Here is a 16,560-nt window from a genome sequence, read left to right as displayed (position 1 = left end):
ACTGACCTGTGTTTTAGAGCTTTTTTTCCTATTTTTAGTAAAATGGCCTAGAATATTAAGGTTCCAGATGGTCATTCCCCAGGAAAGAGTCAATAATAATTTTGGCATAAAAATTCTACATTTGCATCCACATTTTTATAATTCATGAAACCAATATGTAAGTTAGAATTGTGACCTGGTCAAAATGATTGTTTTTATTGTCTGCCAGCAATACCCAACAACAATTTAAAACTAAAAAAAATCATATGATCTGATAAAAGTCTGTACTTTGTTGGACTTTCAGTATAGGGTAACATATACTTATCAATTATTAAGTCTCAAATTTCTTTGATTATTAATAAACTTTTTGTAGAAGGTATAAGAAGGGATGAAGGGAAATAAACAGTTCCACTATGATATAAATATGCTGTTCATACCCATACTGTGAATGAAAATGGGATAAACTTTCCTGTAAAAAAAAAAAAAAAGTAGATAACAGAGTGGATTAAAAACCAGGATTCAACAATATGTTGTTTACAACAAACACATCTGAAGCAGAAAGACATATGCTGAGTAATAGTAAAAGGCAGGAACAGAATATATCCTACATTACCTGAAGTTAAGAAAAACAAGCAGGGATAGCAATCCCAATCTCAGAAAAAGCAAAAGGAAAGATAAATCTTATGAAAAGAGATAAAGATGGAAAATACATCTTGCTAAAAAGGCACTATAAACAATGAAGTAATATCAATATTAACCATATATACAACAAATAGGATAGCACCCACATTTTTAGAGAAGTTCAGTGAATTACAGGAAGAAATAGACAGCAAAACTATATTAGTGGGGAATTTCAACTACTTCTCTCAGAACTAGATAAACCTAACCATAAAAGAAACAAAAAACCTTAAAAAGGTGAATAGAATTTTAGAAAAAGTTAAATATTATAGATCTCTGAAAAAAATGAATGAGGATAGAAAGGAATATACCTTTTTCTCAGTAGTATATGACCTTACACAAAAAAAATTGACCATGTATTAGGGCATAAAAACATCATAATAAAATGTAGAAGGACAGAAAAATATTAAGTGCACCCTTTCCAAATAATAATGCAATAAAAATTACATGTTATAAAAAGGCTTATGGAAAGATAGAAATTTTTTAAAATAATGGAAACAAAATAATCTAATACTAAAGAATGAGGTTAAACAACAAATCATAATAACAATAAATAATTTCATCAAAGAAAATGACAACAATGAGACACTATACCAAAACTTATGGGATGCAATTAAAGCTATTCTCAGGAGAAATTTTTTTTTTATCCCTAAATGCTCACATGAGTAAAATAGAAAAAGAAGAGATAGATAATTGGAAAGGCAACTAAAAAGGCTAGAAAAACAATTTAAAATTAAAGCCCCAATTAAAAAACAAATAAAAAATTCTGAAAATCAAAAGAGAGATTAATTAACTGAATAAGAAAATTATTGAATTAAAAAATGAAACTAAAAGCTGGTTTTATTTTTTAAAAAATTGATAAACCTTCGGTCAATTAGATTTTTTTAAAAAAGAAGAAAACCAAATTACTATATCAAAAATGAAAAGGTTGAATTCACCACTAAGGAAGAGAAAATTAAAGCAACAATTAGGAACTTTCCCCCCAACTGTATGTCAAGAAATTTGCGAAGTAGATAAATTGGCCGGATTAACAGAGGAGGAAATGAAAAAATTAAATAACTTCATTTAGAAAAAGAAATTGAATAAGCCATCAATGAACTCCCTTAAAAAATCTCCAAAGCCAGATTAACTTATACTTGAAATCCAAACATTTCAAGAACAATTAATTTCAATACTATATAAATTATCTGGAAAAATAGGTGAAGGAGTCCTACTAAATTCCTCCTATGACACAAATATTGATACCCAAACCAAAAAGAACCAAAACATATCCTTAAAAAATATTTATGCAAAAATGTTAAATGAAGTATTAGAAAAGATATTACAGCAATTTGTCACAAGAATAATACACTATTACCCGGAGGGATTTATAGTAAGAAAGAATAGCTGGAGCAATATTAGGAAAACTATCAGCATAATGGACCATATCAATAACAAAATTAACAGAAATCATATGGTCATCTCAATAGATGCAGAAAGAAGTTTTGACAAAATACAGCATCCATTTCTATTAAAAACACTAGAGAGCATGGGAAATAAGTAGAGTTTTCCTATCAACAAGCATTATATGTAACAGGTATAACCTAGAAAGATTGAAAATTTACAAAATGGGAAAAATATCAAATTAGTGATAAGTAGGTAGAGCTAATATAATAAAAATAACAATTCTAACTATGTTAATTTACTTATTCAATGCCATACCAATAAAGCTGACAAAAATCATTTTATGGAATAAGAAAAAATAATAACAAAATTCATCTGAAAGAACAAAAAGTCAAAAAATATCAAGGGAATTAATGAAAAAATGCAAAGGAAGGTGACATTGCTGTATCAGATATAAAATTATATTATAAAATGGCAATTCTAGGTACTGGCTGAAAAGCAGATTTGTGGATCAGTAGAATATGTTTGGTATACAAAACACAGTAGCAAACGACTATAATAATCTAATATTTGATAAACTCAAAGACTCCAGCTTCTGGGGTAAGAATTCAACACACGACAAAAATTGCTGAGAAAACTGGAAAACAGTATGGCAAAAACTAGAAACAGATGAATATCTCACACCCTATACCAATATAAGATTGAAATGGGTACATGATTTAGGCATAAAGTGTGAGGCCATAATCAAAGAAAGAGAATATAGGAGAGCAAAGAATAGTTTTACTTGTCAGATCTGTGGAGAAGAGAAGATTTATGGCCAAAAAGAGATAGAGAACATTACAAAAGATGGATAATTTTGATTACATTAACTTAAAAAGGTTTTGTACAAACTAAACCAATGCAACAAGATTAAAAGGAAAGCAGAAATCTGAGAAAATTTTTACATCTAGTGTTTTTGATAAAGACTTCATTTTTCAAATATATAGAGAATTGAGTCAAATTTATAAGACTAAAAGTCATTCCCCAATTGAGAAATGGTCAGAGAATATGAACAAGGAGTTTTCAGATGAAGAAATTAAAACTCTCCATTTTAAAAAATGCTCCGATTCACCATTGGTTAGAGAAATGCAAATTAATACAATTCTGAGGTACCACTTCACATTTATCAGGTTGGCTAGTATGATGGAAAAATAAAATGATAAATACTGGAGATGTGGAAAATTATAAAACTAATGAAATGTTGCTAGAGTTATGAACTGATCCAAGCATTCTGGAGATCAATTTGAAGTTATGCCAAAGGGGCTAAAAACTGTGCATATCCTTTGATTCAGCAATACAACTATTAGGTCTGTTATTATAAAGAGATAATATAAAAGGGAAAAGGACTCACATATACAAAAATATTTATCCGGTGGCAAAGACTTGGACACTGAGAGGATACCCATCAATTGGGGAATGGCTGAACAAGTTGTGGTATATGAATGTAATGGAATGCTATTTTGCTGTAAGAAATGATGAGCAGGTGGATTTCAGAAAAACCTGGAAAGATTTATATGTAAAGATCCTGAAGGAAGTGAGCAGAGCCAAAAGAACATTGTACACAGTAGCAGCAACATTGTATTATGATCAATTTTGATAAAATTAGCTCTTTCCAGAAATAATACAGTCCAAGACAATGCAAAATGACATATTGGAAAATGCTATCCACATCCAGAGAAAGAACTATTTTCATCTTTTTGTTTTGTTTGTTTTTTCTTTCTTGTGTTTTTTCCCCTTTGGTCCTGATTCTTCTTTTATAACATGACTAATTAAAAATATGTTTACCATGATTGTACATGTATAACCTATGTTGGATTGCTTGCAGTCTTGGGGAAGAAGAGGGAAGGAAGGGAGGGAAAATTTTGAACTCAAAATTTTACAAAAATGAATATTAAAAACTATCTTTACATGTAACTGGAAAAGTACTATGAAGTGTAAAAGGAAAGGGTTTAGCAATATGAAAATACTTCATAAATGGGAGAGGGAGAAGTTAAAAGGACCAGGAAGAAAAGATAAGCAAGCTAAAATTATTTTGATCTATGTAATGCAGAATCAGGCTAGCCAAATCTGGACAAAACATCTCCAATCTAAGCTATATTAGAAGTTAATACATGTAAAGGCAATTTATTTCTCAAAATTTCCTCAAGGCTATTGAGGTGAAAAGAGTAGGTCAAAGAAAGAGGGGAAAATAATGTATCATAGGAGAAACCTTAGGCTGTTACCACTACTTTTCTTGCTTTCTGGATAATAGACACAAGAAAAAGTACAGGTCTTGGGTTTCTTAACAATACTGCTCGAACCTAAGGACCTCTAGAATCAGAAGTCCATAAAATGATTCTGGGCTTCCCAGAATTAAGGTGAATAAGACCAAGAAATTTTGGAGTCACAAAGAAACTAACTTACACAATGGTTTTCTTGTTAAATAGTTTCATATTCAGAGAGGGTAAAAGAGGAGAAAGATTATGAAGTTTGTGCATCATCAGTGAATTCATATATGTTTTCTGTATATGTGCCCTAAGTATACACACATATTAGTAACAGAAATAAAAATGAGATTCAGATTATGAAGGTACCTTAAAGATCATTAATGCAGCCCCCTGATTATCAAGGGGCTGCATAACATAGATTAAGAAATCAAAGCCTACAGAGGGAAAAGAATTTTCTTAGTTCTTAGAAATAGCTGCAGAGGAGGGGATTCAAACTGAAAATTCTTCTGGCATCACATCTATGATCCCTGTCATTTTAAAATGGTGGTCTTAAATGCTTTCATTAAAAACTTTAATTTTGCTCCACATATTAATGACTCTATTGGCAAAGAGTGGTGATAAATATTCATAGTCCTTGTTACTAGGATGCCTAAGGCTAGTGAGTTGCCTGAGCTCAGGAATTCTGATGTGCAGAAAGGTTAAAGTGCCTCAGGTTTCTGCCCTAAGTCTGGCACCAATACATTAGGCCCTTGGGAGTAGAGGGTCACTAGGCTGCTTAAGGAGAGCTGAACTAGCCCATGGCACAGAAAATGGGGTCTATCAGTCAGCAAAGTGGCTAAAAATATTAAAATATTTACACATACACAGGCACATGGATATGCATTTATACACACATTACACATATAATTTTTTCCCTTTGGCTAATTTCATTCATTATTTTTTGACTTGAAAAGTTGAAAAATTCTATGACTGTTTACCAAGTTTGTCACTTGGAAAGAAAAGCAAATGGATATGATTTAAGCCTTAGAAATACAACACGTCCATAAGCAGAAAAACAGAGAGTTTTATAGTGACAGACATCTGTTAGGCTTTATTTTGCACAAATTTCTTATTTCACAGATGTCTGTCAAAAAAAAAAAAAAAAAAAAAAAAAAAGCTTGTCCAAAAAAAAGGGGAAAAAAAGCTGGTTTTTCTGAGAATTTGCTTGATTTTATCATTCAGGACATTTATCTAAATTCTATGACAAACATACAACTCATTGTACCTTTCTTAATAAAACCACATTTCAGCTATTTTCCAACCTATTATATATAATCTCCTAATGCAATCAGAAAAATTTTTCCTTGTGTCTATACAATCTATTTTCCTTCCTTGAATACAAATGGATAATTATATGTTGTTTTCAACATGTTAACATAATTCTAATTACATGGTCACAGGCAACATCCTCCTTTTTTTTTTTGTACATTTGAATTTTTAAATGAAAAATTTAAAGAAATAACTTCTACAATAGCTAACATGTGTGATAGTCAAATTACTATTGAGTTTTATAAATAATCAATTTATAACAATGAGAAATACTACTAGAAAATCTAAAAATATGTGAACTCTGAGAGTATGTGGAGGGAGGCGGGAGTGTGAACATGTATTTGTGCCTTTACAACATATGAGCAATTTATAAGGCTGTAAAAATCACTTACCTGACAAAGTAAAACTGACTAATTTCCGGCAATGTTGATTTCCTGAAGCACCTCCTTCCATGCCTTCTGCCCCCATCTGAAAAAAAAAAATCATTGAATACATCAGAAATGATATCTTAGTAGCAGAAGTAACTTTAACTTCTAACCTATTTTGAAGGATCAGTTGTATAGGGAGCCTTGATTTGCAAACACTGGATAAATAACAATTCTTATCTTTTATAAGCATGGAGAGTTTTACAAAGGCAGTCTTAGAGAATAGAAAGAAAAAGTCAAACTTTTCAAGATTGGACAAAGATGAGTCTAAGCAAATTACTTAACATTTATCTATCTCATTCTCCTCTTCTATAAAACTGGGTTAATAATAGTTACCTACCTCCCATGATTGTTGGGAGGATCAAATGAGATAATAATTATATAAAGTACTAATCTCAGGACCTGGTAGTAAGCAGAACATAAATATTACTACTCTTCTTCCTTCTCCTATTATTATTATTATTATTGTTGTTGTTGTTATTAAGAATTAGGAACTCATCTTTGTGTACTGTGAGTACTGTATTGTCCAGCTTCCTCCAACATAATTGGATACAACTGGAATAAGAGATTAGAGATATACCCATTTTATGAACACAAATCAGTTTCCTCAAACACCTGGTTTTTCAGTTGTTTTGTGAGATATACATTAAAAATCTTTGGTACATATAAATACATGATTCTATTTCTCCAAATAGACTCCCTAGGAAAAGCTAACCACCGACAAATATTGCCCAGCACCTACTCTGTGCTGCAATTCCTCCCAAAGTATTCAGTGAATGCAGGAGGATTTTCAAAGGGTTTTCACACTTGAGTCAACTGGACTGCCTTCTGAGCACTGATTGTTAAATTTTCATCATGAGTATTTACACTTTGGAAATTGGCTACAAATCAGGGATTGATTTATTGTTTTGTTGATTGTCCAAACTTAAGAGAATGATGGAGAAAATGTTCAGAATGCAAATTAAACTTAAAAGTGTCAGCCTCACTTAAGAACTGATTGTTAAATATCTACCATCAACCTCTGGTCACAATTCTAAAAATAGTATCTTGAACAGGCTGTTCCTACTCTTAATATTAACTTACATTTGGCCATCTGCTCCTTACTTCTTATAAAATATTTTCATGTAAAAATAATAATAGCAGCTGAATAGTACCTTATGCTTTGCAAAGCATTTTAAATATAAGATTTCATTTAGTGCAATGGGATTCTAATAATTTTATCACACTTATATTGTGTTTTTAGGTGTGCATAGTGTTTTACACTTATTATCTTATATGATCCTCAGAAAAACTATACTATTATTATCTCCATTTTATAGATGAGAAATCTGAAATTCACAAAAGGTTAAGTGCTAAACTTAACTGTAGCAGAGGTTTGATACAAATCCAAGTGTTCCTAACTCCAAGGCCAGTACTATTTCAATTCTATCATCTTGCCTCTCTGGACAGTAGATCATAAGATCTTCAAACTCAAGGACTGTCTTTTCCTTCTTTTTGTATTCTCTGCACTTAGCACAGTGCTTGGCACTTACTTGCACTTAATAATGTTTATTGATTGATTGATAGCATACAGATTAGGTTCTTGGAGTGCAGAGCCAATCTCTCAGAGCTCATCTGATAGAACTCTCACCTCACACAAATCTTTTCTTTAATATATCAGGAAAGGTAATTATCCATTTTTTATTTGAGAAGAAAAATACTTCTGCAAATGGCCCTTTCTGTTCTGAATAGCTTGTCAGAGTATCCTTTTCCCTTACATAAAGCTTAAATTTTCTTTTCTTCAATTTTTGTCTATTGATTCTAGTTCTTGCTGGCCCTTGGGTCCTCTGGAGTCAATTGGTTCAAGTATGATATTACCTTCAATCTAACAGAATTTTTAATACCGTAAGACATCTAGTATAGTCTCTTTCCAAGTCTTCTTTTTTTTAAAGTTCTTTCCTTAGTCTCTCATGTGTCATACTCTCAACAGGCCTTTGTCTACATGGGTGGCCATCCCATCGACATTCTCCAACTAATTGGAGTCCTTTTTACCCTTAATTTGCTTCAATTTTCTGGCATACTACAAATAAAACACCGATAGGAATAGGGTTAATCTTGGGTTAAAAAAAAAAAAAAAAAAAAAAAAAAAAAAAAAAACAACTTCAAGAATGAGAGTTATCCCAAAGAAAGAAGGAATGCTTCCTCAGGAAATAGTGGGTTACCCTTCACTAGAAGTCTTCAAGTAATAGCTCCCATTGTTGAGAGGTACAAGTTGGATACAAGAGGTACATTGTTCAGGTACAAGTTGGATAAGTTGTCCTTTGTGGTCCCTTCAGATTTTGTGATTCTATGAAATATCCTCTAATGACTATCTCCAGACTTGACCAATCATTCTACACAGTGCTACTGGGAAGCAATACTTGCAAAATTCATGGTTCAGCTTTATTCTCCAGCAGGAAAAGCTGTGAAAGATCATTTTCAACTTGGAGAGATAGACATCAGTGGGAAGTGACATCTGTACACAATGTTTAGGGAAATTTGCCTTTTGTTTGTATAAACTCAGTCTATAGATTTATTCCAGTAGGACACGTCAACCAAGTAGAGAAACAATTAAGTTACAGTGATGGAGGAACTAATCAGATCCTGCTCTATGCATCTGAAATGTCTGCATCATTGGGTGCTCTGATGAATTACAATGATGTAAAGACATCAGTGACAGGAATGTCAAAGGTTTCTTTTGGCTCCGGCACACCCCAAAACGGATATGAGAGAGAGGAAACCAATACTGTTAACATTGCTGCTCATTTCCTTCCCTGTTGTGTTTCTCTGCTGATGGCTCAACATCTCTCTCAGTCATTTCTTCTAAATCCATTGTTGAGGTCCAGCTGGATAGTAACAGTTGTACCACTTGGGTTGTGCAAGGTTGAAGGTTTCTTACATCAAAGGGACCCCCAAATATTTAGAGACAGCTGATCAGGATCCATGACCACATATTCAATGTACACACTACAGACTACTCACAGCACTGCTACACATACATTTTGCTTCTGGAGGTCCCTAGACACTCATATGGGGGTTTTAGGAGGAAAGATATAAATCCTAAAAGTTTCCTATCTTCTCTTCCTCCCCTTTTCCTAAAATTCTCTTGGGTCTTTGGGACTTGGGGGCTGAAGAGAAGAATGACTTGGCCACATTTTAAATTTCTTAAAAGACATTATCAGTCTCAGTTTCCTTCTTTGTAAGATGACAGGATCTATGAGTTTTTAAATACATTTCCAGTTCTATGGATTAGACAGAGACAGACAGAAGGAAAAGGAAAGTAGAGAGAGACAGAGAGAGGGGGGGAGGAAGAAAGAAGGGGACAAGAGTGAGAGGAAAGGAGAGAGAATGCTCTCTATAACCTTAATCAGAACACCTTAACCACCCAAGTCATTATCTGATCTTTGATCTGAAATGTTCTTCATTTTGATTCTAAGTAGTATCATGCCAGAGGACTTCTGAATACAGAAATATAGGGATGGCTTTCATAGCATGCACAAAGCAGATTAATTAGCTCAAAGTTATCCATGGATTGTGACAGGGTGATCTTAATGCAAAATCAATAGAACCAATTCAATGCTTTTCTTCAGGGTAGGAAAATCTGATGCCTTTAGTGACATTTGGATCCTTTATTCCAGACTAAGAAAAGCAAGGATATAAACATTCTAATTAGGTTTGAAAATTATCAGGCAATTTCAAGAGGTTTTTTTGTTTTGTTTTGTTTTGTTTTGTTTTAATTTTGCTTTTCGGAATTGCCCTAATATTTGATTGTGTTTATTTTTATTATTAACCAGGATAAAGGTTATGTCAGAATGTTTGCTAATGTGATGGTTTATTTCATAGTTAGCAATATCTTAAAATTCTTTCTACTATTTAGCAAAGCTAACTAAAAACAAGCAAAACAAGAGTTCTTTGGAGTGTTTTATATGAAGTCTATCATGTATAAATAAGGACTCAGATATGCTAGAGAGATTTTCAAATTAAGTTTTCCAATATTTTTCTTCCCTGAGGCAATTGGGGGTAAGTGACTTGTCCAGGATCACACAGTTAGGAAGTGTTACGTGTCTGAGGCCAGATTTGAACCCAGGTTATCCTGATTTCAGGGATGGTGCTTTATCCACTGCACTACCTTGCTGCCCCTAATTATTCATTCTAGAAAAATAAATTTATATTTTCCATAGAGAGTTACATTAAAAAAAAAATTAGTTCTGGTACTTAATGCTCTAGGGCATGCTTGGCTTAAATGGGTAATGTTCCATGTGGAAAATTGTACTTCGGGCTCCTGCCATTTTTCATTTTATTCCCCACAATTTTCCACAGTGAGCTGCCTTGTCACTGCCTTTATAACTTTTGCCATTCTCCTATAGATTTCCCTTTCCTTTCCAGGTCTAAAACCTTAATCAAATAAATATTGCCATTGTTACTAGAAACTATATGTCAATATGCTTCCCTTATAGTACCTCCCTATTCCCATTCCTGTAATTTCCTAAATAAAAAAAAAATCCCTCCCTGGCCACCACTACCTTACATGGCAATATAATTATCTGTTATATAATTGACAAAGTGATAGTCTCATATTTAAGAAAAGCTGAGTGCAAATACCACAGACTTCCTAGCATTGTGATTCTGGGCAAGAGACTTGACTGCTCTCAGCCTCAGTTTCCTAGGCTGTAAAACAAGAATAAAATCTCCTCCCTTTTAAAGAAAGGGTCATTGTGAGGTTCACATGAGATCACATACGTAAAGCACTTTTTAAGTGTTCAAGTGATGTGTGTGTGTGTGTGTGTGTGTGTGTGTGTGTGTGTGAGAGAGAGATGAATCCTTTCAGTCATATCTGACTCTAAGATTTTTGGGGATTTTCTTGGCAAAGATACTGGAATGGTTTGCCATTTCCTTCTCCAGCTCATTTTACAAATGAGGAAACTGAGACAAACAGGGTTAAGTGACTTGCCCAGGATCACATAGCTAGGTCTATTTGAAGCCATATTTGAACTCAGGAAATTGTCTTCCTGACTGTAAACCTGCTGCTTTGTCTACTGCATCACTTAGCTGCCACCCAAGTAATCATCAATTCTAGCTATCATTTTATCTCCCCCACTAGAATATAAGTTCCTTGAGGTCAGGGATTGTTTTCCCTTTTACATTTATCTCTTCAGTGCTTAGCTCATAACACCTAATATATGATTTCAATTAATTCATTCTTCAAAGATAATTGTCACAGAAGGCACGCTGCTTAAGCTCAAGGTTCTCAAATAAACTCACTTTTTAATATTACAACATCAAATTATGTCAATCCTTACTGATAGTTTTTAAATGTGAAAGTGTATGAAAATAGTCAAGACGGGCACAGGGTACACCTGACACCAAATAGCTTAATTATTATTAATGATACCTGGATATTTTCCAAATAGTTTCCAAAGTTCTATAAAAATGTAGAGAGAAATAATGAAAACTAAAAAATACCTCAAAACTTCTAAGAAAATAGGAAGTACAAGGGATATTAACTTCTAACTAACCATCCACTCAGGAATTTATTATGCATTTCAATGATTATTGAGTCCTATTTTTATTGTCATATAAGAAATTAACCCTCACAGAGGTCAAAATATTTTCACAGTCATTCAGCTAGTCAGGAGGAAAGTGAGAAATAGAATCCAAGTCTCTTGAGCTGTTCTTTGCAATAAACTGAACTTTCTCTCCTCTTACTTCTTCTGGCTACTGGCAACTATCGATCCTTTTATGAGTGTTTAGCTGAAAGTTTGGATTGATTATCCAACTCTTGGCAATTTACCCACCCCAATGCTTTGTCTTCAGGATTGTATAACCATTTCTTCAAAGAGTTAGATAAAAGACTAAGGGAGAAGAAAGCTTGCTCTAAGCCCCGCTGGAGCCTAGGAAAGAGCCCAAGTGTTATCAAGCCAGGAAGGTCAAAGATTCTGGGAAAAAGATACAACCATCAACTTCTTTCTTGTTACTCTGAATTTTTTTTCTCATTGCTCAAACTCTAATGCATCAGTCAGTTTCTAAAGTGAGGAAGAAATTGAGGGTGACCTCTTCAGAACCATCACCAGAGGGCATCTGTGTAGTAAGCCAAACAGGCAACACCTTTAATCCTTGTCCATCAAGTGACAGAAATGTCTTATGATGATTTCTACAGTGAATAAAACTGAAAAAAAATTCCCTTCTAGACTAGACAGTATATAAGAACAAGAAGCCTTTTCCCCATTTCTTTGTTGTGAACTTCTGAATTTAAAAAGAGAGGGAGGTAAAACACCAAAAATGAGAACTTTTATTAAAAAAGGTATATAGAGATATTTCACAAAAACTTTATAAAAGAAACAATACTTCACACCCACATCCTCTCATTCTCTCTCTCTCAGTAGAAAATTGGATTTAGAGTCAGAAAGACCTGATTCAGATAATTTATTAGATGTGTGATTTAGGGCAAGTCACTTAATTTTTCTGTTATTTGATTTCGTAATTTATAAAATAAGGGGCCCAAGTTTTCTTCCAGTTCCAAATCTATAATCCTTTGGGCATTGTAAAACTGCTAAGGTGGGAGGCATGTTTATATAGTGTGCATTAGGGCTGGTCCTTCCAGCCAATTTTCAAGAGATATCTTCAAGTATGAAGAAATTTTTTTCTAAACTTGGTTTAGATAGTTTGATCCCTTGAGGATACACACCAATTAATATACAAATACTGTTCCACAAATAGTCTAAAAAATTCACATAGGATTATTAAGATCCTTATGTAGGAGAATCAATATCTTTCACTCTTTTGTAATATTTAGATTTGTTTAAAACTTAATACAACAAAAGATGAACTTCATTTCATTCAATAGTAGATATACTGAAAAGTTGTGTGTAACTATCATGTTTTGTAAGAGAAACACATTTTGCCATTAACTGATGCTATAATGGTAGAGGAACCTTCTCTGTTCTTTCACCTTAATTAGCAGTAGCACAAACCACTCTGATTTCCTTGACTGAAAAAGCACTTAGTAGTATGTAATCTGATATTTGAATTCACTGGAGGACTTCCATTTAAAGGCATATTACAGTTAATCATTTTATAAAACTAAGAACTCTTTTGTAATAAGAAGGATCGTTTTCATTTCTCTCTCCATTCCCCCTTCCTTTTTAAAAGTTCTAAAATTTCTTAATTAAATTGGGACAAAGCTTATGGCTTTTTATCCTCTTAAAATGGAGGATCTTCATGTCATAAGCACATTTCCTATTCTGTTGAACACAAAAAATATGACAATGGCATGATAATATATATTAATCAAAGGATAAACAAATTGGACTTACCATCACAGCAGGATTTTTCACAGTAATACATGGGGTAGTAGCTCTCAGGGCTCCACTAATGCCATGGTAATATTTAAAACATATTTTTATTTCCGCTGTAAAACAAAACAAGAACACAATCAATCACTATAGTAGCATCAAATAACTCTCAAATTAAATATGGATGTGAAGCCAAACTGGGGCTCCAATAGTCCCACTCAGTTGGAATGATTATTTCATTTCTAAAAGCCAAATCTGATAGCAACAAATTGTTCTGCTTCCTGTTTCCTTTTATATCTCAACAACTTCTCTGAAAGTCTGATAAGAATGCTTCACACCCATGTTGTACAGAAGAAGATGTATTCAATTTAAACTCAGACAACCCTTACTGAAAACTTATTGTATGGGGTTCACTGTACTAGTTTGGTAAGGGGGGGAATGGTCACTGCACCCTTTCCTACAAGGAGTTTATAATATAATTAGACAAAAAGTCCACTTTCTTTCTAGGTTTCAGTTTCCTAATCTAAAATTGAAAAGATTTGTGAAAAGAATACAAGCTCAAGAGTCAGAGACTGAATTTAAGTTTTGCCTTGAAACTAATTATTGGGTCTTGGACAAATTATTTAACTTTCCCAGGTCTCAATTTTCTCACTTTCTAAAATGATAGATTGGTCTAGATGGCCTCTGAGGTTCTTTCTAGCCTAGAACCATAATTATATCTAATTTAAACTATTAAAAATCCAAGATACATAATACATATGTGCATACAGTTTTATTAAATGAAAACATAGCAAAACAGGTTTTAGTTATGCTTATTGAGATTTTTGTGAGATTTTCAAACTGTTTTAAGGGAAACAGATTTAATAATTTTTCTCTCATTGTGAACTAGGATATTTATTTCAGTAAATTTCTTTAGATAAATGTTAATGTCTATTTTTCATGAAAATCATTTTGTAGCAAGCTAATTTTGAAATCAACATAACCCTTAAAATGGGGTTTTAAGACTATATGATGATCAACTATAATGCACTTAACTGCTTTCAACAATGAAGTGACTCAATTCCAATACACCTGTGATGGAAAGAGTCATCCACATCTGCATCCTTATTTGCATCTGCATCTGCATCCAGAAAGAGTACTATGAAGACTGAATATGAATCACAGCATAGTATTTTCACCTTTGTTATTATTTATTTGTTTGTTTCTTTGCTTGGGGTTTTTTCTTTCTCATTTTCCCCTTTTGATCTTGAGCAGCAGAATATATATATGGAAATATGTTTAGAAGAATTGCATATATATAATCTATATTAGAATACTTGCTGTCTAAAAGAGATGTAAGGAGGGGAAGGAGAGAGAGAAACTTAGAATACAAGGTTTTGCAAGGGTGAATGTTGAAAACCATCTTTACATGTACTGTAAAAATAAAAAGCTATTCTTAATATTATTTTTAAAAAAAGAAGGAAAAATGGGGTTTTACCATGCTAGACTATGACTTAACTTAAAACTTCCAACAAACTCTTATATTCTATTTTTAGTATATTTATGACAGAATTGCAACTATATTATGTTTACTATTACCATCTATTGTCATCTAAAGTTAGCTTAAAAGCAAATTTGATTCAAGAATTAAACTATCTTTTTAAAAGGATTTAGTATTTAACAAATTCTCATCACAGATTAAACAGATAAATAAGCTTTCAGTAGGTCAGTGCTTACAAAACATGTTTCCAAGCATCTATTTCATTTAAAATGCTGTGTCTGAAACCCTGCAACTTTACCCTTTCATCGGGAAACTTTAATAGATCAATATTGGTTTGGATGCCTATTAACCTTTAAAAATTAAGATTTCCTCTAAATATATTCAATACATAAGAAAATGATTAAATAAATACAAATGCTTATTACTTTTATGTTAAAGTATTTATAATCTGAAATAGGTCAAAGGGCATAAATAGAGAGTGTATCAAAGGTAATTCCTTCTGTCATAAGAATTTCTCTTGGGATGATTGCTTTAGAACTACTAATGTGCTCTTTTGCCAAGATGTCATTTTCCATAGGAAAGCTTAGTCTTAAAGGAAAGTAAATGGGGGTTAGAGGGAAGGAAGACAAGAATTTATTGTCACTAGGGACATGCTTTCTCAACCAAACTTCAGGAGATTGCTTAAGCAATTTGTCCCAAATACCACAGGTATGTCTGAACCAAGATTTAAACTTAGATGGGTCCTCTCACTCTAAAATCATTACTCTTTCCATTGTATAATACTGAAAAAAAACATTTAAACCTGAAACTTATATTGGAAAAGCAATTATTAAGTGCTCCAATAATGGGGTTTTTTTTAAAGAATTAATAATTCTTAAAGGGTTTAATTAATAGATGATCAATGTAGAATAACTTTATTCTGGTTAATCAATGGAGGAAGAGCTTTTTCATATAATTTGACCTTTTTATTTTATTATTTAATCATTTCAATCATCTAACCCTTCATGAATCTTTTGGGGTTTCCTTAGCAAAGATACTGAAGTAGTTTGACATTTCTTTCTCCAGCTCATTTAACAGATGAGGAAACTGAGGCAAGCAGGATTAAGTGACTTGCCCAGTCAGACTTGAACTCAGAAAGATGATCTTCTTGACTTTAGGCCCAATATTCCATCCAATGCTCAACATAGATGCTCATAAATTGGCCTTTAAGGACATTGTTTTTTTTTCTTTATTTAAAAAATATAACATTTTTATTTAAAGTTCTGAATTCCAAATTCTATGTCTTGGGGTCAGCTAGGTGGCACAGTGGATAGAGCACCAGACTTGAATTCAGGAGGACCCAAGTTCAAATCTGATCTCAGACACTTAACACTTCCTAGCTGTGTGACCCTGGACAAGTCACTTAACCCCAGCTTCAGGGGGGAAAAAAAATTCTATGTCTCTCTCCCTTCTCACTTTTCTTCACCCTCCCTGAGATGATAAGCAAATATGAGCTATACAAGTGCAATTATGCAAAATATTTCCATATTAGTCATTTTGTACAATAAGAATCAAATAAGGGGTTAAAGAAAGTGAAAAATAGCATGCTTGGTCTAAATTCAATCACTATTAGTTCTTTTTTCTGGAGGTGGATAGTCTACTTCATTACTAGTCTTTGGGGTTGTCTTGGAATACTATTGCTGAGAAGAGCTAAGTCATTCACAATTCTTCATTGAACAATATTGCTATTATTATGTAAAATGTCCTCCTGG

The 16,560-nt window shown here is 32.9% G+C and overlaps 1 protein-coding gene across 5 annotated transcripts in view; it reads right to left on the bottom strand.

Annotated features, from left to right (window-relative positions):
* The window catches only part of HECW2 (HECT, C2 and WW domain containing E3 ubiquitin protein ligase 2), a 425,511-nt gene that overhangs the window by 145,867 nt on the left and 263,084 nt on the right, over nt 1-16,560 (bottom strand). For all 5 annotated transcript variants that reach the window (XM_074302808.1, XM_074302811.1, XM_074302809.1 and 2 more), the window contains 2 exons: nt 13,351-13,445; nt 5,987-6,062 (listed from right to left, as the gene is read on the bottom strand). In XM_074302808.1, the coding sequence (XP_074158909.1) occupies nt 5,987-6,062; nt 13,351-13,445 (171 nt within the window). The remainder of the gene's footprint in view (nt 1-5,986; nt 6,063-13,350; nt 13,446-16,560) is intronic.

The sequence above is a fragment of the Sminthopsis crassicaudata genome, chromosome 3 (assembly GCF_048593235.1).
Source record: "Sminthopsis crassicaudata isolate SCR6 chromosome 3, ASM4859323v1, whole genome shotgun sequence".
NCBI classification, from domain to species: Eukaryota; Metazoa; Chordata; class Mammalia; order Dasyuromorphia; family Dasyuridae; genus Sminthopsis; species Sminthopsis crassicaudata.
The sequence above is the reverse complement of the archived record's forward strand: the minus strand, read 5'-3'. Positions and strand labels throughout refer to the sequence as shown.